Source organism: Cyclopterus lumpus, chromosome 7 (assembly GCF_009769545.1).
Source record: "Cyclopterus lumpus isolate fCycLum1 chromosome 7, fCycLum1.pri, whole genome shotgun sequence".
Lineage (NCBI taxonomy): Eukaryota > Metazoa > Chordata > Actinopteri > Perciformes > Cyclopteridae > Cyclopterus > Cyclopterus lumpus.
This window is the reverse complement of record NC_046972.1, coordinates 13118034-13140255: the sequence shown is the minus strand read 5'-3', so window position 1 is coordinate 13140255 and position 22222 is coordinate 13118034. Positions and strand designations below refer to the sequence as shown.

General features: G+C 41.5%; 2 protein-coding genes across 3 annotated transcripts; one reads left to right on the top strand and one right to left on the bottom strand.

The window, feature by feature from the left end:
- Positions 1-376: 376 nt before the first annotated feature.
- On the top strand, positions 377-3453 carry wnt1 (wingless-type MMTV integration site family, member 1). Its single transcript, XM_034537187.1, has 4 exons — positions 377-477; positions 2137-2390; positions 2569-2834; positions 2962-3453. Exons 1-4 carry the CDS (start codon positions 377-379, stop codon positions 3451-3453), a joined length of 1113 nt encoding a protein of 370 aa, XP_034393078.1.
- An 11311-nt stretch (positions 3454-14764) lies between these two features.
- Positions 14765-22037, bottom strand: ikzf4 (IKAROS family zinc finger 4). Of its 2 annotated transcripts, XM_034537056.1 has the most exons (8): positions 21892-22037; positions 20209-20263; positions 20004-20111; positions 19582-19884; positions 19302-19469; positions 18432-18584; positions 18188-18319; positions 14765-17463 (listed from the first exon to the last, which is right to left on the bottom strand). In XM_034537056.1, exons 2-8 carry the CDS (start codon positions 20246-20248, stop codon positions 16646-16648), a joined length of 1722 nt encoding a protein of 573 aa, XP_034392947.1. In that variant the 5' UTR covers positions 20249-20263; positions 21892-22037; the 3' UTR covers positions 14765-16645. The 2 variants fall into 2 exon arrangements, with proteins under 2 accessions (XP_034392947.1, XP_034392948.1); XM_034537057.1 differs by lacking the exons at positions 20209-20263; positions 21892-22037 and having other exon boundaries at positions 20000-20097.
- Positions 22038-22222: the final 185 nt, after the last annotated feature.

The following is a 22222-nucleotide window of genomic DNA, read 5'->3' as shown; positions in this document are numbered from 1 at the left end:
CAGCAGCATCCTGTCTGGACACTTCACATCATTTAGCAACCTGTCTCCACTCAAGATCCATTTAAGTCAATTAGGGCTGCCCGCTTCTTTCACCTTTCAAGTCCTCTCACCGGACTGTGGTGTGGTGAGTATACACTTTACAGCATGTTGATCTTAATCCAGAATAGGACATAATGATGCAATATATTATCTCTGTCTTATTTTTTCTCGCTTTTAGGCTGACGGTTTATTGTATTTTGATTTGTTATAGAAATGTGAATATTTGTGTTGGGGTGTTGAGATGAATACCTGTCAAAGGTATTTAGAACGAGGCTATAACTTTGCCTGAGCAAAATCCATTTGACATTTTCCTCCTCACATTTGATTTGAAGAAACGATGAGGAGTCTGGCGCTGCTGTTAGGGGTGAAAGCCGCCTGCATCCTGCTGGTGTCTTCGCTCTCAGGCACAGGGGCCGTCAACAACAGCGGCCGGTGGTGGTGAGTTCACAGCTATCTAGACACTGTACACTCACTCAGTTCTCAGCATCCTGCCACTGGAAACTTTCTATTGAATGCCGGTTTGAGCGGGGAACCTCCTGAACGGTGTTTTATTGGGCGGCCACATTCAATCACATGCTACATGCTCGAAATAATAGGTTTTGGCACCGTTAACAACCTCTGTTCAACCTTTAAAAAAATGCATGATATTATATAGCTTGTGGGATTGTTTTTTTCAAATGTATTGTCGGTTCAGTAGAATTAGCTCGTAGGCTATTTATTTGACAATACAATAAATACATTTGTAAAGGCTTAATTACAGGGTTACCTTATATTTGCGGTAGATTTAATTTACTCTCTCTTTTACGTTGCTCCCTGTCATTTGGACATTGTGGTTTGAACAGGAGACAAAATGTTTCAGTCCAATGAGGGAGACATTAAATACAGATTTATTTATTGGCTGAAAAGTATCCCAAACGATGTACTCTCTATCGTGTTGATCTAATTGCTACATTATAAATTCTACATCCTAAAACTACAGCTGCCAATTCCACAGTATTTTGGTCAAGATCTGTATAGTTTCGCATCTGTGCAGCATATTGTCTTGCTTTTGTTTCAAAATATGTAAACTGTGGGCTGAGTTTGTTGGAGTAATGATTTAACGAAAGCTCTTTGTCGTTTTTGCGGTGTCCTTAGATGTAAATTACTGTATTTGCGCACAATGTCAGGCGTTTTCAAATATTTAAAATGTCAGCTGAAATCCAAGAAAACATCGAGGAGAGGAACAAAATACACCGCGGAGAAGCTGGAATAAGGAAAACATCCAAAAGGATGACATTATTGTTCATGTTCCCAGGCCTCTCACCACACAACCGTCTGGGTCAGCCCTCTAACAGGCCAAGACTCGCCCGTTTTTCCGAATGATAATAACTCTCAATAGGAGAGACAGCATCACTACATGAGAATCAAAAACATTTTGACATAGAAATTTCACAGATATTGCCAGCAGACAAAGTGGGAAATTATATAACAGCCAGTGTAGTCAAACACTTGAAATGTTCTGACACTGACCACCAAAACTAAAATTGATATTTAAGCTCAGGTGCCTTATTTGGACACACACAAAAACACAAAAACACATATTTACTGATGTCATGTAGCAAAGGGACAACATAAATTGAGTTATTAATATTATGAAAACTAAATGAAAAATGTAACCTACTTCTCGCAGCTTTTGGTTTATGAGATGAAAAGATAATAATGTTTCAAAGGACAACTCAGATGCAGACCCCTGAGGGAGTATTGCTACTGAGCTATATCGTGTAACAGATGCTGAATATTTATCAGGTTGTTTATAAGTTCTATGAAACTGATGTGTCATTATATCTGGTTCAGATCCAAATGATTTATGAAGTAGGTCAAAATATAGTTTAATGTTATTTGCCAAACTAAACCTGCATTCAGACTCAGAGACTCATTGTCTTGAAACAGTGTGTTACGCCACAGTTTTACATAATGAAAACCATAATTGTATTTTTTTATTTAAAACATCCATAACATGCCAAGACACTGCAGTTTAAGAGTTTGGGTCACAGAAGTATACAAGCAATAACTGCCAGCTCATTGACTCTGATTGACTTTGTCCTTTTGTTGTGTCAGGGGTATTGTCAATGTGGCCTCCTCATCTAACCTCCTCACCAATTCCAAGAACGTGCAGTTGGTCCTGGACCCGAGCCTGGCCTTACTAAGTCGTCGCCAGCGCCGGCTGATTCGGCAGAATCCTGGCATCTTGCACGCCATCGCTGCTGGGCTGCACACTGCCATAAAGGAGTGCAAGTGGCAGTTCCGCAACCGCCGCTGGAACTGCCCGACCACCCAGAGCCCAACAGTTTTTGGAAAAATTGTCAATCGTGGTGAGCCTCTCTTGTCTTTCATACCAGGCATTATTTGTACAATTTTTGCCAGGATGTAATGGAATCTCTTGTATCCATTTAATAGGCTTTGTTTTATTTGGGCAAAAGAATGGCAAAGCCATTAAGCCGAAAAGGCTGGAATTGGTTCTGATGGGAAGTTTTGATGTTGTTTCTATAGGTTGCAGAGAGACTGCATTTTTATTTGCCATTACCAGCGCAGGGGTGACCCACGCTGTGGCTCGCTCCTGCTCCGAAGGGGCCATTGAGTCGTGCACATGCGATTACCGCCGCAGAGGTCCTGGAGGACCAGACTGGCACTGGGGCGGCTGCAGTGACAACGTAGACTTTGGCCGGATGTTCAGCCGTGAGTTTGTGGACTCCAGCGAAAGGGGCAGAGATCTGCGCTACCTCACGAACATACACAATAATGAAGCTGGCAGAATGGTGAGGATTTGATATTCAAACATGCCCCGATTGCCTGTTTTTGGCAGAATTCCCAAAAGCTTCAAATGTATTTGTGATTTCCACTTCGTAAGATTTCATCAGTAGCCTTTGGTTTTCCTATCTGCAGACTGTGTCATCAGAGATGCGTCAGGAGTGTAAGTGCCATGGCATGTCAGGCTCCTGCACCGTGCGCACTTGTTGGATGCGCCTGCCCAGCTTCCGCACAGTGGGAGATTTCCTTAAGGACCGGTTTGATGGTGCATCCAGAGTTGTTTATGCCAACAAAGGAAGCAACCGTGCTTCTCACCGAGCCGACCCCCGACACTTGGAGCCCGAAAACCCGGCCCACAAACCCCCCTCTGCCATGGACCTGGTCTATTTTGAGAAATCACCTAACTTCTGCTCCTACAATGGCAAAACTGGCACTTTGGGAACTTCTGGGAGAACATGCAACAGCTCTTCTCCAGGCCTGGACGGATGTGAGCTGCTCTGCTGTGGCCGTGGGTTTAAGACCCGGACTGAGAGTGTGACTGAACGTTGCCACTGCACCTTCCACTGGTGCTGTCATGTCAGCTGCTTGAACTGCACCAGTTCACGGACGTTACACCAGTGTCTATGATAACAGGTGGACACCAATGGAATATCAATGCATATTTGTTTGTTAATTGGCTGACAAAGCCACTAGAACACAGGTGTTAGATAGAAGCAAGAAAAAGCTTCAAGGTGGTAAACTGATACAGGGAATTCTCAAAAAAAAAAAAAAAAAGAGGTAGATGGAGAAAAGCACAAATATAGGAACAGGGTATGGAGCAAGTATATATGCTTGCAACTTTTCTTTGATGCTTAACAGCATTAAGAGAGTATTTAAACTCACCAGCCATCAATGTAAAAGGGAAATGATCCACATCCCTCAAGTGTTTACACTGTGGAAACACAAAATTAGAAGTAAAGGGATGAAATGATTTGGTGATGAATCGATTGCTGTAACCAGTTACTACTAGAGCCTTCTTCTCCCCCACTGAATGACGAGACTGGGCACAATGTTTCACAGATGTTTCTGTGGCCAGAGAGCGACAAACATGGCTCTCATAAACTGGTGAAGACCTCTAACAAGAGGGAAGTTATTTAAAAAAAAGAAAACCACTGTTTTGTTTTGCTGAAAGGTTGGATTCTCTCACATGAAACGGTGTAAAGTTTATCTCTAGGCATGGGCTGTCTTTTCCCAACTTGTGTACTTAGGCCCTGGATGCAGCCCAACCACTTATAATTTTTTCACCACATTTTTTATTTAATTTGAGCTGAATTCACCTCAAGCCTGATTTGCCACTATGATTTACCACAGGATGATCCTGATGTTAGATCACTGTGACAGTGCTTGCCAAGCAAAATAGAAACTACCTGAACACACCTTACTGAGGTAATTTAATTTGAATGCATTATCAATACACTGAATATAGATCAGAGGGGTCAATATTGAAAAAATAAATTAAATGCGACCTGCAGAATCTTCCCATCCTCTCAAAATGAAAACTAATGTAGTAAAAAAAGACGCGACATTCCTGTTACATGAGTGTTGTATTAAACTGGTCCAGGTTTAAAGTAGGCGTATAGAATGTGTTTTACTTCACGATAGGCTGTAAAAAGCAGATAAACATTTTTTCTTTGAAGAAAACAGCCTCTGCTGTCAGAGATCATTCTGTATTTCAGCTATGAGAACCAAAACACTGTAAATATTAAAATATATGAATATATTTATAATTATGTAATTTGTAAGTTTTTCTGAATGATTTATGCACCTGTCAGTGGCTGGAGAATATGCTATCATTAGTGTCAAGTCAGGAGATGTTTTAGATCGTATGCCTTTTTCTAGTTTGGCGTAGTATATAGAAACAAAACACTATCACGTCTTTGCTTGTTTCCTGTAAAAACATTTGTGTTCATGCACTGAATATTTACCTTTTTTATTTGTGTAAATACAAAATATTTATTTCTAAGGATTTTTATACTGTTATAGTGAGATGTAAAAGAAGACTTTCTTTTTTTAGATTTTAATCAAAAGATTTAGGCTCTAGTTGGTTTTGTATTGTATGATAGAACAATAAAGTCTATATTTTCAATTAAGTTGCCCTCCTGAATGTGTCAAAAGATGTTATTATGTCTGTTGTAGTCTGTGTTTGAGATAGTTTTGACAACCAACCAAGTGAACATATAAGCCTGTCCCTGGGTGTCCTTTGCTTAATCCTATTACCACCACCAAAGCAGCCTCTTTCTCTGGCTCACAAAACATCCCCGCATCTGTGCTCCCAACCACAAGAGACAGCCCCTGCTTATCCAGCCACATACCTTATTTTATACAGTATAGGATTTTACTGCATTTAATGTTTAGCTTTATTTGCGAAAGGGACATAATTAGTTTATATCTATATGTTGGAAAGAAATAGAGAAATAGAATGAAACAAAAGCAACAAAAAACACATAGAGTCTCCCCCAGCCCCTGGCAACGTGACTAACGACGACCCTAACCACTGACTAACGGGAGTTTGGAAAGCTTAAGACTTTCTACTTAGCTCACCGCAGCACAGGAGCAGCCGTGGATAGAGGACACAACACGCACACAAAGAGCCAAAGGTCCTAAAAGCAGAGCAGCAAAGTTGTCGATGTAACAGTAGACAGGTTGCCATAGTCCGACAGGGACGAGAAACTTTCAGAATTACAGTCTTGATGTTACAAGGTAAAAATTAGGCATTTCACAGGGCTCCTTTGCTTGCGGCGAGCAAGAAGTTAAGTAATTCATTAATGAATTGAGATTGGTCCGCATCTCAAAGAAAGTAGAACGTTTAAGTCTGTACACCTAGATTAAGAAGATTAAAAAAACTGATGTGGCCACATAAGGGTGGACGGCCAACCAAAGATGAGAACTCAAAATGTATATTGATCACAGGGTAACACATCTGACTGCTCCAAAACATTATAGTAATAGTCTTGAATTACTGGATAACAGGTGAACACGTGATTTGGATTAAAGTGCAATGTGACAAATGTAGAAAAAGTCAGGAGAAAGCAAAAGCTCACAAATGATAAAAATCCTGGCTTGAGAGAGAATTGATAGGCGATCATGGACACACAGAGAGAAACAAAAGAAAGAGAAAGTGGCAGACAGTTTTAAGAAAAGAAGAGGGAAGGCAGAGTTCAAATCCCAGGCGTGAGAGTGAGGTGGGAGAGTTGGTGGAGAGAGTGAGTGGAGGGGGTGCTGCCTGTGTGAGTGCTGAGGAGTCAGTGATAATTAGCTCAATTAGTGACAAAGGCAGTGTAATAAATACCGACTTAGTGTCTGGGTCCCTGCTGGCCTCTCCCTGCGCAGCCTGCGATGTGGCCCTGGCCTGACGGACAATTCATTAAACTGACAAAATACCCCACCGTCCAGGCGTGACGCAGCGAGTTAGCCCCCTACAGGCCCAGCTCATTGTTCTAATTGTCTGGGCTGGAGTCACTTTGTGGCCGCCTCCTCCTTCACCCACCCCGCCTTCACACTCTGCCTTCAGAAAGCCCATGGAGTTAATGCCCCTACCTTACTCTGTAAGTAGGTGATCGGCAGGTTGGAGAAAAAAAAGCAGTAAGAGTTCCTTGGGGTGGGGCAGCTGGTGGGGGAGGCAGTGGGATTAGCGAATGGAGGTTGCCTGGGAGTGCTGGGAGCAGCACCGATCGGAATGTAGGAGAGATGAGTCCAGAAGCTCGGATGCAGGACAAAGCGAGAGTTAATAAGGAAAGATTGAAGGGGTTGGCGACAATGGGCCGCCACCCGAGTCGAGATGAAATTGCTTCCGAGGATTATTGGGAGAGGGTGTGAGCGTTGTAGGCTTTTTGTGTGAGTGTGTGTTTGGTTGGGCATTTTGTGTGTTCAGGGGCAGGGGGAGTGCTGGATTGATGGCTGCCCCTCTGGTTGGGGAGCAGGGGACCAGGGGAGGCTAACCGGCTGTTCCCACAGTCTGTTCTGCTGCAGCCACCTTTGACACAAGGGGCTGCCAGGCGGCGAGCAGGCAGCCATGGTGAGAAGGGCACAAACAAAAACAACAGCTCAACAACACAAAAGTCACTGTCTCTGGAAGGCTTGTGGAGAGGCGCAGGCTGGAGGTTAGGGCGCGAGGAGGGGGAAAAGCGAAGGAGAGCGTGATAGGAAGAATAAAGGTTATACACAAAATCCAGTCAGTTACTGTAGTGCCAATATTTTAAGATAATAACACACTGACATCCAGTCGCGGCTTGTATCAAATAGTTAGTGCAACATTTATTCTTACTTTATTTTCTAAACTGTCGTGTCAAACAATAAACTGCTCCTGGGGCTTACTAATTGTCACATGGTCAATTTCCTTTTGAGATCAATCTTTTTCCCATTTTATTAGCAAAAAGCTTTCAGATGCTGTCTTTAGAGGACCTTTATCTTAAGAAGCAGCATAACAGGGGTACAGGGGTAAGTAACGTGATACTAAGAAATACAGCCACACTCCTTGCATTTGACCTGAGAGTGAGTGCCACTTTAAAATACAACGTCCACAATTTAAGCTTGAGAAAGGAAACCGTTTTCACTTACAATAATTAGGTCAATCACCACAGAACATGTAGAGAAGATGATACAGCATAATGGCAGCACAGCAGCTTCATATTAAAATTCCTGCTAAATTGTGGAAAAATGCCCATTGGGTGGAGTTGGCTCTAATATGCAGGGCGTATGATATGGAATTTAGATCTGGGTTTGGATCACCGCACTGAATGATAGGCTGCTCACTGTGGTTGTAATGGACAGTGAGGCATGGATTGAATCAGGTACTCAATCCTGATTTGATTTCCATGCTGCCTCAACATTTCATTGTAATCACAGCATTCAATTGTGGCCAGGTTCCAATTAATTAAAGCATTGTTATGATGGGAACATCCTCATTTGTTTGGGGACCACAGGGCTATTATGCCACAAGATATGTATTTACATCACATACATATCTCATAAGGAATTATAATCAACTAAATTCACCTAAAGTTACAGAAAATGACAGAGTGGATTAACAGCGGTCAACACAGTGGGTCAAATTTACTCATATTCAATTCAGGATTCTAGGAACAAATTGTGATTGTGCGAATGTGTAAGTGTTTGTGTGATTTTGTGTGCATTCTCAAGCCAGTGTGTGTGGGTGTGTGGATGGCAGCTGGGAGGCAGACACGGTCCAGGAGAATCGTCCCCTAGCAACTGACCTTTTCGGCAGATGGCAGTTCCAGAGTAACAGCCACCCAGCATCACAATGGCCGTGGCCTCATAACATCTCCATCACTTCATCATCTACCGGCCTGCCACAACCTGTCACACACGGAAGAGAGGTCCAACACATTCAGTTTGGGTCTGCCCTTACCTATGCATGTTCCCGGGGTATGCAGCCTTTCAGAGGGGATGAGAGCAGGATAGATTTAGGAGGGATACAGCGGACACTCACTGCTGTCCGCAAACCTCCAGACACTCTCAAACCACTGTTTTCCGTTGTTGGGTTTTCGGCACATAGTGAATCAGGGTGGGAATGTGGACAGACCACTCGACCTGGTGAGCAATCAGTATGATGTCTGTGGTCAGAGCTGGAGTTAAGATGGGAGGGATATAACTCTGCGGTGGTTGTATATGTTTGTGACATGCCAGCAATCCTCTCATGTATAAAGATGCCGTGAATGGGCCTCCTGTGCATCAGTAAAATGGCATGGGGTGATAATGTATGTTGAGTTATCCACACTCCCCACCCTCTGCACATACACATGCACAGCATGACCTTTTGGTTGTCCTGGCGTGATGGCCCTTTTCTCTGTTGGCCCATTTTTTGTTGCTAATAAATACTTTCTAAACCTCAAGACTGCTGAGATAAACACCTCTTCGCCTTGCAACATCACCTCTAAATACCTAAAAGTGGTCTTCAGTCTGTTGCAAACACTGAATGGTCAGCTTGAAGTACCGTTTGACCAAAACATTGGAATGAAAAGGCAGTAGTTATGCAACAAGAAGAGGTTAAAATCCCCAATCACGCATCTGTGAATGGTTAACCTGGCAGGAACAGACAATAGACAACACACAGATAAAGTGACATGTCAAAATCAGTTCCACAGGAATTAAGTGTTTTAGGTGGAAAACTGTGCGTCAGAGTGCGACTTTAGACCACTGTATATTCTGGGGGAGATCATATGCTAGCAAACACTGTTATTCCTCCTGTAAACAGAGCTGTAATGACAGGGAGAGACGTTGGGCAAGGGCAACCTACAGTAGAATATGTTTACGGACATCTGACAATGTATGGGTACAGCACAGCAACTTTTCAGCTCTGAGATCCTCATGAAATATACACACAAACTGTGGTGGAATCTACGTGACACAACATGAGCCTGCGCATCATTCCACCTGTCAGCACGGATGAAGCCTGCATTTATTCAAATCAAAGCGACTAGTGAGTGATAAATGACAGCCATGTGTGTCTATATTAAATGTTAACACTTCTCTTCATCTAAATGTATCAAACTGTCAAAATGTGTGATGTATTTCGACAGTGGTGTGTTCCTGTTTTACTTGCCGAGATGTGAGATAATCTGTGGTAGAGAAATATAACCACAGCGAGTCAGGAGAACTGTATCTGCACTTAACCAATAAAGATTTCTCTGTTTTACTATCGGTTGGCCCACCATGACATCATCTGGAGAGCCATCTTCGAGTCAGTAAACAGTACTGAGAAATGTCTGAAGGCATGGGGCCATTATCTCTCATCGTACTGTTGGAAACAAAAGGAGAAATGCTCAGTTTTTGGTTTTAATTACAAGCTGTGTTTTACAGCGACAGTGGGCGAGTGCTCAGCCCTGACACAGCAGTAGAGGAATGTTTATTTGCTGCAGTTTAGGAGCTGAGTGGCTTGCAGGAACTATGACACATTCCTTTGTCGCTGCCTATCCTGCTCGCAGACCGACTGTAGCACTCACACTGGCGCCCCATGTGTTGGTTCATGGCTGCACAGACACACACAACTATTCCCTCCCAACACGTCCTGCACACATCCACAAAATGTGGCATCTTTGGAATCTGTAAGCATGCCCAAACCACATGCTCATTCGTGGCGACTCATTTTGACATGACTTCCTCGGCCTAATGGTTCCCTTGTGTGTCACAGTGAATGTGTGTGCAGTTTGTACAGCAGTGATGGATTATTGACACCTTACTTCAGCATTATGGTGATCCCTGCCCACAAAGTGTGCAAGCGTGCATGTGCTGATATTCGTGTATGTGCTCACTTGAATGTCTGCTACACACCCCTCTCCATCTTTCCCTCTGCAGTCCAATCCATTATCCACAGCATCTGGCAGCCACAGCCTGTAAAGAAGACGTTTCTCTTGGCAACTTTTTTCTTAAAGGCAGTGACACAGGGGACAGCCAACCACAGGAGCCACACCTCTTCCAATCTACATGCATACTGAGAACTGCTTGCATAACATAACCGCCCCAATCTCCCTCTCTCTCTCTTAAAGCACACACAACTTCTTTCTCCATGTCACACTCACACACGATACTGCTCCCACCCGCCCTTGTCTCTCTGCAATATACTCACTCAAGCTTTGAGGGCTAATCGCTTCCAGAGCCAGAGCTGTCCTACAAACTGTGCCAGAAGGCTTTGCACCCTGAACAGTTCCTTCTGGCCCCTGTATGTATAAATGCTGCTGTAGCAAAACTACAAATTAATAAAGTATCCATCTATCTATCTATCTATCTATCTATCTATCTATCTATCTATCTATCTATCTATCTATCTATCTATCTATCTATCTATCTATCTATCTATCTATCTATCTATCTATCTATCTAAATGAATATTATGCGAGTGCAATACATTAGCTGGGAGTTGATGTACAAATGTGTTAATTTAGTCACAATACATGTTGCATTTGGTTGACAGGCAGTGTCCAAAGTGTGAGTTGAATTGTGAAAATTGCTCTATAACTGTCATAATTTGGGATGCTACAACAATCATTGCCTTACAGGGGAGTTCCCCTAAATGTGTCCTTGGTTGACACTCAGTTGCAAAACAATAAAATAAGTGGATTAATTAATATCACATGCATATTGTAGATCATTCAGGGTGCAGCTGCAGTGAGCAGCTTGTCTGAACTTCAAGCATGTTGGGAGGCATATTTGTTTTTCTGGCCTGCCGGTCATCAACTTTTCTGGCATCTGGATCATCTAAAAGACAAATGGATGTATTAGCTTGATAGAATAATTGTTCAGATTTTGATAGGCACATTTATCTAGCAGCCAGAAGATTTCCTCTGAAAATCCTCTAGAATATTAAGTGTGTTGGATTTCGGTTTGATTCACTTTTTGGAAAATAGATGAATGAGGTGGCTGATGAAGAACTGTGGGGAGTGGGGCATGCAAGTCAAGTCAAGTTGCACACTGTTTTGCCCACACATTGGTCCAGGTATAACGTGTGCTCGTGTGCTAGTGCTCAACTGTGTTTCTTTAAAGGTCTCCTTCCTTGTTTATCGTGGACTTCTGTCTTCTATGATTTCATCTTAAAGGTTGCATAGCATCTAAAATGCTTCCCTGAGACCCTGGAGAAGGAATGATAAGGATAGGAGATATGTGTAGTATTCTATCTGTTTACAAGCTATATCTAATGAAAGGACGCTCCATACAAACACACCTCTCAGTAAGTCACGGTGCTGGGATGTTAACCCACACCTTAGGGACAACAATACTCACTAATGAGACAATATTCCTTTCCTTACACCTAAGAGAGTTGTTGTCCATCATTTCAAAATGAGTACATTAAAGATATGTAGATTGTTAAACACAATCTGCATATTGGCCTGCATTTCAATTTCCTAAACCACAGTAGTCTCCCAAACAACATTCACTTGTAATGTGAGAAAACATGCAGCATGAGCCTGCCCTGAGTAAGTCTCAACACATGTGAGACTACTCACACAGCCATGTGTCGTCCTCACAGTGCTGCCGACCATGATCAACAGCTGCCATCTAGTGGAATAAAGGTCCAAGTGCAAACTTTCAGTCAGCCTATTCAAACTAAACAAATGAATGGACACGCCATGTGCAATGACAGCCCCCTGTCACGTTAGTTACACACAGTGAGTTCAACATAAGCTACAAAGAAAGATGAGTTTCAACGTTTAAAAAAAAATTTAAACAGTCATTACATTTGAAGGCATGCAGGCAAAAAACGTATTATATTTAATAATTTACTTGATGGGGCGGGTATGATGCCTCACGTCATACCAGTTGTGGCTGCACTGTCCTGTTTTTTGTTTGTTTGTTTGTTTGTCAACCATTAACCCAGATAATAAAACGGGGGAGAAAGGTTGTCTAATTTAACTGCAGACCACAATCTTTTCCTAAACCTTTTTTGGTTTGTTGCCTAAACCTAAGGAGATTTCTGGCAGAAAGCCCTGAAGACAAACTTCTCTCATGTGCAAACGGAGGAGACGGACATGAAGAAGAGGAGGAGGAGGAATACAAGTAACGTTAAGTCCATTTTACGGAATGTAAAACTGTGATGAGCTTGTTTCATGGTCAACAATGTGCAGAGTGAGTAAGAGTGAGTAAGTTCATGTTTTCCAAACTAACTTACACAACAACAGCAACAACAACAACAACAACAGAGACAAGGCCAAGGTGCGTCATGTCCAGACTCTGAACCAGGTGCGTCAGCTGAGTTCAGGGCCCGAAAACCCATCACCAGTTCGTCATGAGGGTCAATCACTGAGGCTGTGAGTTGCTGCATGTCATGGCAGACCTCAGGGGAAGATAGATGACAGACCACCTGACCTGCCATGTGTTGGTTGTGGAACAGAAAGGATCCTTGATGTCACACAGTCACAGTGCATCAAAGTAGTTGACTCTTTTTGTTCATGGTAAGCTGTATTAATGATCAGAATTGAAGATTTAAAAAACATTTAAAATCTAAAATTCTCACCTGAAGTTAAGAGATAAAAGGGCTATACTTTATTCCTTTAATTAAAGATCACATATAGTCTTTACACTACTACCACTTTCTTTCAAGGTTTATATTTCTTTAATAAGTATCTTTTGACCAGCCACTTATTTCAAATGACAGTATTCTGAGACTCACTATTAGGGCTATACGATCAACAATTATTTCCATAATGTATCATCCAGCTATAATTAATTGAATAGTGAAACATGGCCAACATACTTTCCAAAAGCCGATGGTGCAACGTCAGACTGTTTTGTTTGACAAGCATCCCACAACCCAAAATATATTCCATCTACAATGATAAAAAACAGAGAAGAGCAGCTCAAACAAGCATAAATAAATACTTTAAAAACAAATAACGTTATGCTTGGAAAACAGATATTGTGTATTAGTGAGTAGCGTGTTGTAAGTTGGTTAAAACATGCAAAAGCAACAAAATAAAAGTATCTACCAGAGGACCATGCCTTCTCAAAGCTTCCTGTGGAAGTCAGGTCTGCAATTCTTTCAAACTATAATTTTTCAGAATAGTAAAAGCTGCACATACCACAAGTATGCACGTTTCTCAAGTTGTGCAAACTATAGCTCTAATGATAACAATCCTCAATCTTGGGTCCATTGAATTGTTTCACAGTCGACGTCTTTACAGTTTTTAAAGGCTTCAGGCCCTGAAGCGGTTAATTGGGTGGAGACATCAATGTGGTATTACGTGAGCGGTTTCTTTTCTTTTCTTTTTTAATATAGTGGCAGTTGTACTCAGAAGTGTTTTTTAATTGCACCTGTAGTCAGGGGTTAGAAAGATGCCTGTCAAATCGTAGAACTTTCCTTCAGTACACTACGCATGTCTTGTCTTCGTCAGGGTGGTGATGGGTGCATTGAAGGTCACACAGGTCAAAGAATACGAAAGAATACGAAAGAATAAATAAGATTCATATTTCTAAATGTTGTCATTCACTGTAGGGGTGGTTATATGTATACACTTTTTAAATTGCACCTGGAATTTATATGTAGGAGCAGACAAAACTGATTTTCCACTGCACAGGAAAAAAAGGTCAAAACCCACATGAAACAGACAAAACAAAGGTCTGTCATATTTGGGTGAAATGTCATGTGAATATAAAGCAGTCTAAGTTTAGCCTTATTCACACTTTACCTATTTCAAAATGTACATCTCAGAAGAAATACACTGCGTACCCATAACACATTCAATATACAATAATATTAAATATGTTTTAGATATATTAGAGTTACACTTTATATATGTAGAAACAGTTTTGTTTTTTTACTTTTAAAATCAAGGTTTACAATATACAATATTTGTCTTCTGTGATAATTATAAACACTTTTTTTTTAAATGTAAAAATCTGAAAACAAAGAAAATGACCTAAAAAATGACCTAAACAAAATAAATGATTAGGCTTCAATTACAATATCCAAAACACATACAGTAGAGTTTACCTTCGTAAACATAAATGTTATACTGTTGAAATTATGCATGCACTTTTTGTTTCAATCACATGAAGTAACTGGAATATTTGTAGGTAGTAAAGTAATATCTATTATAAACCTTTTTTTTAATTGTTAACTAAATATACCATACAAATCACAGGCAGATTACTACCCAAGTCTGTACATCCTAAAATATGTCATGGACTGATGGATACAGCTGTACATATTGTTTAGCAGTCGTAAAAGCACAGTTAAAGGAATAGTGTGTGATCAATATATTGATAGAGTAATGTCAAAGCCTGTAAGACGTGGAATCCAAAATTAGTTATCTTGGTGAAATAAATACTTAAGTATCTAATCTGCATGCTTTTTGTATTTTCACATTGTGAGAAAGTCTTCAATGCACTTTGATTGAAGAATAAGTAAAAAGATGTGGATGCCATCATAGTCGAACCAGAGACAATCACTTTTACAATAAACTCAACTTTATTGACAGTAAAAAGTTTAGAGAATATCGAGGGGCACGCATCTGTAACTGCAAGAACATCTTGAAAAGCAACATGACTTGTTGAAATAATGAGGCAGTTGTACATCTTTAACTTTGAGGTAAAGTGTTTTGTCATGTTACATCATTCACAAAATATTGTATAACATTTAAAAGTCTACACAAGGAGACAAAAACCCATGCCTCATTTTCACTTCTTGAAATTACTTCACATTTCAAAAATAATTCACAATTCAGGGAAAAGCAGAAAATGACAAGCACACATGCTATATTCCATTCACACACATGTCTCTACTTATCAAACCAAGTGCATTTTTAGATAACTTTTTTCTCAAACAGTTTCAAGTATATTTTTGCCTGCTATCAATCAAAATTAAGTTAAACTATGAAGCAGCAAACCCACAATAACAAGTAAGAATACTGAGTTTGGTCTCATTCATGTTCCCAATATTAACATTATCAGATAACTCACCATACTGTAGCAATAAGGTATTTGGGTGCTATAAAGAAGCAGGAGGTAACATTTTATGAACTTGAGGAATATGCTGGATAAGATTTGGAATATAGCTGATTAAATACACCAAGGCTGAAACAAACAACACTAAATAGATAATCACAAGTGATAACTGAACAGATCGAAAATTAATGTGTTAATTCACTTACATTAAGCAAATTGTTTAAATTCTCAACAGATGACTGCAAAACGGCAAAATAATTGTTTTAGTTGAACTGATTTTCAATTCTAAGTCACACATTGCAGAAAACTTCAGTGTCGACCGCAGAACCAGTGCCACGCTTTCTGTTGAAGGCCGGCTCCGTTAAAAATACACTGGTGTTGCAAATTAGATGATCAAATATGGTGAGTAGTATGTGATTTATCAGTGCAGTAGAACAATCACAGAAAAAAATGGTAAAGCCATCAAGTGCTTCAGCAAAGATGTTCATACATAAGCAGGGAACCTAAAAGTGCAATCCTGTATAGGTATAGCACCCTGGGCAGTCTCAGTCAGGCTCTTACTGTACACTACATGGCTCTTCGTCTGATCTGCACCAGTATGCTAAGGCTCACTTTAAAATCCAAAAACCTATTAAACATCTGAGCCCTGAAGACCCTGAACCCTTCATTTCCCTCACTTTGTCATGATAGTCTCTCTGTGCAGCTGCAAATATTCTCTCTTCTGAGGTGACTTCACACGTGCTGTAAACAATGTATTCCGACAGCAGCGTACTACTGTAGGAGTTAAGGCAATCCATTACTGTGCTTTGTCTGTGACAAAAGCTCCTCTCAAACCCAGAGGTACAAAGCTCTCAGTGCATATTAAGCATACCTGACACACACGACACAAAGTACCCACCTTAACCACAGAAACAAAGCTCTTAGTGCATACTAAGCATACCAAATAGAATTCTTAAAATGTACATGCCATGCTTACCTTAACTGCCTGTGCACAACCTTCCAAAAGTGCTAACTAAATCACTTAGCAAAAGATGGCTAGTTTGATTTTTGAGCACCAGCTCCTCTACAGTTTTTTTTTTCAGTTAAGAGGAAATCCCCAAAGAAGGCACTTTTGAAGCAAAACCAGTAGTTTTGCCGGATGATTTTATATGTGAGTGCAATCAATCATAGAATGCAATTTGCCTCCACTAAACTTTAAATGGTGCGGTGAAAAGATCTTTCACTCGCATCTGCTTTAGTTTAATAAATGTTCTCACTGTAAAACCACAAATTATTTTCCTGACACTAGGGATTTAAAGCAACTGATCTGGTGCAGAACAAACGGGAGCCTACAACTTTAGAGAGCAACAGTCGCCTCTCCTCATCCGACTACTCTCCCCTCTCCTCAGCCCACCTGATGCTCTCCGCGGCTGATGTGAGACGAGAACTCGTAGCGGTCCTGGCTGCGGTGGCCACAGATGTTGCACTCGAAGGGTTCACGGAAACCGTGGCAACCCATGTGGATGGTGAACATGACATGGTCCAGGAAGAGGATGCGACAGTGCCGGCAGTGGAAGGAACGCACAGGCCGACCATCCCTGTCTAACACCTGCACAATTTCCTTGGAAGAAAGGGGTGAGACAGGGCTCCTCTTTATGGTGGGGGGCACAGGACACGCTCTCTCCCACTCTGGGTCCAAGTCTTTGGCCTGCATGGGGCTGGAAGTGGAATGGCTACGCGGCAGTGCTGGGGTCTGGTAGTGGAGGTGGTGGTTGTTGGAGGTACTTGTTGGGGCTGTAGCCCTTGTGCTCTGCTCTTCTGCTGTGCTCTCTGTGTCTGTAGAGTCGGGACAGCCGTTGGGCGAGGTGATGTGCCTACGGGCTGAGCGCTGGTCATCACGGCCTTCACCCGCCTGCTTCCCCGCCAGGCCAAGGGACACTGCTGCCAGCCCGCCTCCACCATGGGCTCGGGGGCCCTGAGGAGTAAAGTTGCTGTTGACGGAGCCCATAATCGTGCGTATCTCCGTCAGGAAGGCAGGATGGAGCTGAGACGGTGCAGGCGGCTCGTGGTTCTCCCTTTTACCCCTCCTGCCTTGGAGATGTGGACTAGCCAACCCAGCAGAGTCCCCAGATGGCTGAGAGCTCATGAGGTCCGCCTCCTTCTCAGAGCCAGAGGACAATTCGTAAGGTGCTTCAGGTAGGTCAAGGTGCATGTGCTTTTCACCTATGAAAAGGAATATCAGTAATACGATGATTAAGGTAAAAGGTCTGCTGGTTTACTTCTCCGTTTTCATGGAGCAACATGGAGACACATGGACCAGATGTCTCCAAACCCGATCATATTAGACAAAGATCAATTTCTTATTAAAGCTAAATATCTAGCATTGTGTAATTTAAAGTAAAAGTAGAATATGCATTTGGAAAAGGTTATATTTATATATTTCCCCACTCTTACTAATTATTTTACTCTTCTAATTTTCATTTTCACTGTACACATTCACATTTATGTTGATTTACACTTCATATACACTACACATACTTACTAATTTAATTAAATTAATGTCCGTAAATACACACTGCAGTTATTCGTATTCTATTGTGTATATATATTTTAAATATTTTGCACACTCTGTTTACATTTAATTTTATTGAATTTCCTTAATACACACTGCACAGTTATTTGTATTCTATTGTGTATATATATTTTATATATATATATATAATTTTATATTTTGTATATATCTGTCATCCCTGTTGTTATATTTTATTTTATTTTATTTTGTGTGTTTAGTTTATTTAGTCTATTCCATTTGGTGTCTGTAAAGTGTTGGGCGCTACTATGACAACAACATTCCCCTTGGGGATTAATAAAGTATATATCTATCTATCTATCTATGTATCTTACCTAATATGAATAATAATAGATTGTATTATGAAAATTAACTCACCCAAAAACTTCTGTGGTGTTGACCTCTTGCGTTTGGTGATGCTAATAGCCAGTCTATCCACAAACTGGATTTTTTTATTGGATGGCTGGAGCAAAGGTTTTTTAATTGTCTCCATATTTACTGACTCTTCGCCTGCAAACAAAAGTCAAACTCATTATGTGTATACATATATTGAACTTGCTTTATTCAGTCTATTTGCATTTACAATCAAGAAGACCCTTTCTTGTGTGGTGTGATATGTTACCCTGTGCGGTCTGTGCAATGACTGCTGTCTGGTGGTCCAAACTCTTCAAATAACTGTGGCAGCGCTCCAGATGTTCCTCCAGTGTGCTCTGTTGTTTATAGCTGCGACTACAGTAGCTGCACTTGAAAGGTTTTCCCACCGTTGGAGAAGAAGCTGCAATTCAGAGAAAAAACACACAACGGATAGCTGGACAAAATGTCACCCGGTACGATGGATGCTGTTGATCAAATGTAATTTGCTGAGAAATATTTTGTAAACTTATCAAAATATCTTTGGGGAGGGGATTTTTTGTTGTTGTAAAGAACAACTTATTATTGGCTAGGTTTGAGAGAGTGGATTTCCCCATTGATTGGCAATTCCTGAAATTGTTCTATATTGCCTCGCCAATGACGATCGAAAACGCCTAACCCTTTACCGCAACGCTTCCTCTTAATAAGCCGCCGGAAAGACTGACGTCAATTCGCTGAAATCCAGTTGGCAAGAATCCTTTCTTAGAAAATGAACCTCTGAGACCCGTGGAGATCCATTGAGTTCTAGTGTACCGTACTGTGTGTCAACACCTGTTGAAAGCGCCAACAGGATTTCCTGTTTTCACAAATGTTAAATGTCATATTTTGTCATGTGTTTTACAGTACATTCTGGTGTACCTATTTCCTCTGTGCTTCACAGAAGGAGGACGTTCTGATGAATCCTCACTTCTACCGCTAACCGTTGTTTGAAACATTATACTCCATCACATTAAGGGATAATGTTATGGAACAACTTCATCAGGTTCAATAACTGATTAGGCACATTCATGAAAAATCTCTTCATGGCTTATGTTTGATGTGTTCGGTAGTGTTGCATGGCACTTAAAGCTCACTGATTTACCTGCATGTGTGCGTAGATGTCCAGCCAGGGCATCTCTCCGGCGACAAGCGTAGTTGCAAACGGGACATTTGAAAGGCTTCTCTCCCGAATGCAACTTGATGTGGCGCAATAAGTTCCCCTTCTGGGTGAAGGAAGCTCCACACTGGTTACACTGGAATGGCCTCTCGCCTATGAACACATGGACAGACAAAGGATTGTAAAGGTAATCATTTCAAGTATTGCTTTTATTTATTGATATTTAGGGTAATATTCTGTGACTGCCTTGCTGGCTTGTTCCCACCTGTGTGGCTCCGCTTGTGCACCATCAGCACGTTGGGCCCGATGCAGATCATGCCGCACACCTCACATTGGAGCTTCCCATTGGGCAGGCGGAGTGGCCCTGGTGAAGCAGAGTTTGGACTGGCCATCTCATTATAAATGCTCCCTCTGTCTCTTCCAGCCCCAGCGTACTCTGTGCTCCCTTCCTCCATGGGGTCCCCTCTGTCATCCCTCCTGCCATCGTCGCTCACAGCCTCTCTGTTCTCTGGCTGTGGAGCACCTGGTGACTCATCATCGCTGCACAGCTCAACCTTGATGGAGTTCGCTGTGTAGAGAGACGGTGAGGAGAAGAAGAAAAAAAATCACATTTACATTCATAATGCCAATGAATAATTCTACCATGTGTACATGCGGCCACAATGAAACAAAGGACTACTAACTGACAACTAAGGGAGCGTTGTGGGGACGACTGCTGACTGTTTGGGGATCTTGCTGAAGGGCCCTGCACCCCGCCATAAAAATCATGTTCCGTTGATGACTCTCCTCCATTACCTGAGAAACAAATATGCCCATGTTATTAAAGGAAGCATTACAGTTTGGAGACTGTACACACACATGTATATAGTGTATCCCTGATATATAAACATACCTTGTGCATATGAGCATCCATTGCAGTCATCAGCATTCATTCTCTCCCCAGATGCCTACAGAAATAGGATTTTTAAAAAGGATTGTCAATGTAACTTTTTCCAATTCAGAATTATCATTTTTGAGAAGATCCAATTTTCCAAATCTTAGTCACATGAAAATTGCATATAATATCTTTGTTACTAACCACATAAAATATCCTTACCTGCTGTTTTTTCTTACAAGAATAGGAAAACAGATGGCTTTCAGTTCCAAGTGTTAAAAATCAAATAATGAGTTAACTGTAATAAACTAATTTAGTAAACTTTCTGCCCTCCTATGAGAGGCTCTACAGTTATAGAAAGCAAATGACTGTTGGAGGAGGAGTTAAAACTACTCGGGGTGGACAAAGTAGCTGGAACACCTTACACCAATGATGTAAACTCAACAAAAGTCAATGTTAGTATCAAACTTCATTGATACCAGGGAATTTAGAGTGTACAGTATACCTAACCCTAACCAAATTGCTGATGTAGGCCTAGGTGCAAGCAAAGCCAGTAGTGCATATACATACATACACACATACATACATACATACATACATACATACATACATACATACATACATACATACATACATACATACATACATACATACATACATACATACATACATACATACATACATACTTACATACGTGCGTACGTATGTATGTATGTATGTATGTACGTGCATAAAAAGGGAAACATACGTATGTATGTATGTATGTACGTGCATGTATGTATGCATGCATGCATACATACATACATACATACATACATACATACATACATACATACATACATACATACATACATACATACATACATACATACATACATACATATATTTGTGATTGTGTTGAGATGTAGGGGTTATATTTACTTGCTGACGTTTATCATTTGTTCCTTCTCATTTTTTCATACTACCCCAATTTCCAACACTGGCGGTGCTGAGTTACACAATTTCCAGAAAGAGAACATGTGGATTGTATGGGAAGCTCTATTTTATGTCATGTTGGGAAAAAAAACAGCGAGAGAGAGAAAGACCAAAATAGCCAGATGTACAATGCTGCACCTTTTGCTCAAATGGGTGACAACAACAATGGACAGAGGAGACTATGGAGCGAGCAGGAGGCGGAGACAACGAAGCGCAGGGGAAATTAATATCCTGGCATTGGCCGTGCATGGGGAGCAACAGGCGCTGATGCAGCCGGGAGACGCGCCAGTCACACCAGGGCACGGCGATTAAAAAAAAAAGAAAAAAAAAAGGGAAAAATAGAAAGGGGGACGCGCACGAGCGCCGACCCTTTGCCTGACAAGCCTCTTCGGACTGTGCAGTAAAACATACCGCGTTACATTGTCAAATAACTACCACGCTGCTCGATGTGCGCGCGTCTATACTTGTTTTAGCTGCTCGGTGGATTTGGTCTGTTATGACACCAGTCAGCTCGCGGACGGTCGAGACAGTGGCGAGACACAACGGCAATGTGTTGCAGGAGTTGCCCGACTCTGAATCGTCCGCATGAACGCAGCTGTCGTCAAACCGGCCATACAATGTTCCTCACGAGCCGTTGCTATGGCACCCGACCACACGACAAATGGCATTCACCAACTACTCAAAAACATGCCGCACTTCAGCATTAAACCCGACGGATGGTCTTACCGAGCGCCGCGGTGCGGTCCACAAGCCTCCTCTTTACCTGGCGCCCGGTGCGTGTTTCCCTTTTTAATTGTCTGGATAGCTGTTTGTTTTCCCAGGCGACGACAGCATCTCCGGGATTTTTTTTTTTAATTTTTTTTTTTTTACCTGGGAATCCCAAACAACTTCCGGGCCCATGCTGGGATACAGACCGAATAACTGTACAACAGATCTCTTGATTCAGTGATTGTCGAATGCATCGATGCATGTCGGCTCCGAGTACAGGTGGTGCAAATGTGATGAAACGTATGAGAAGAACTAATAGGCAATAGGCTGCTGCGCATTAATATATGAA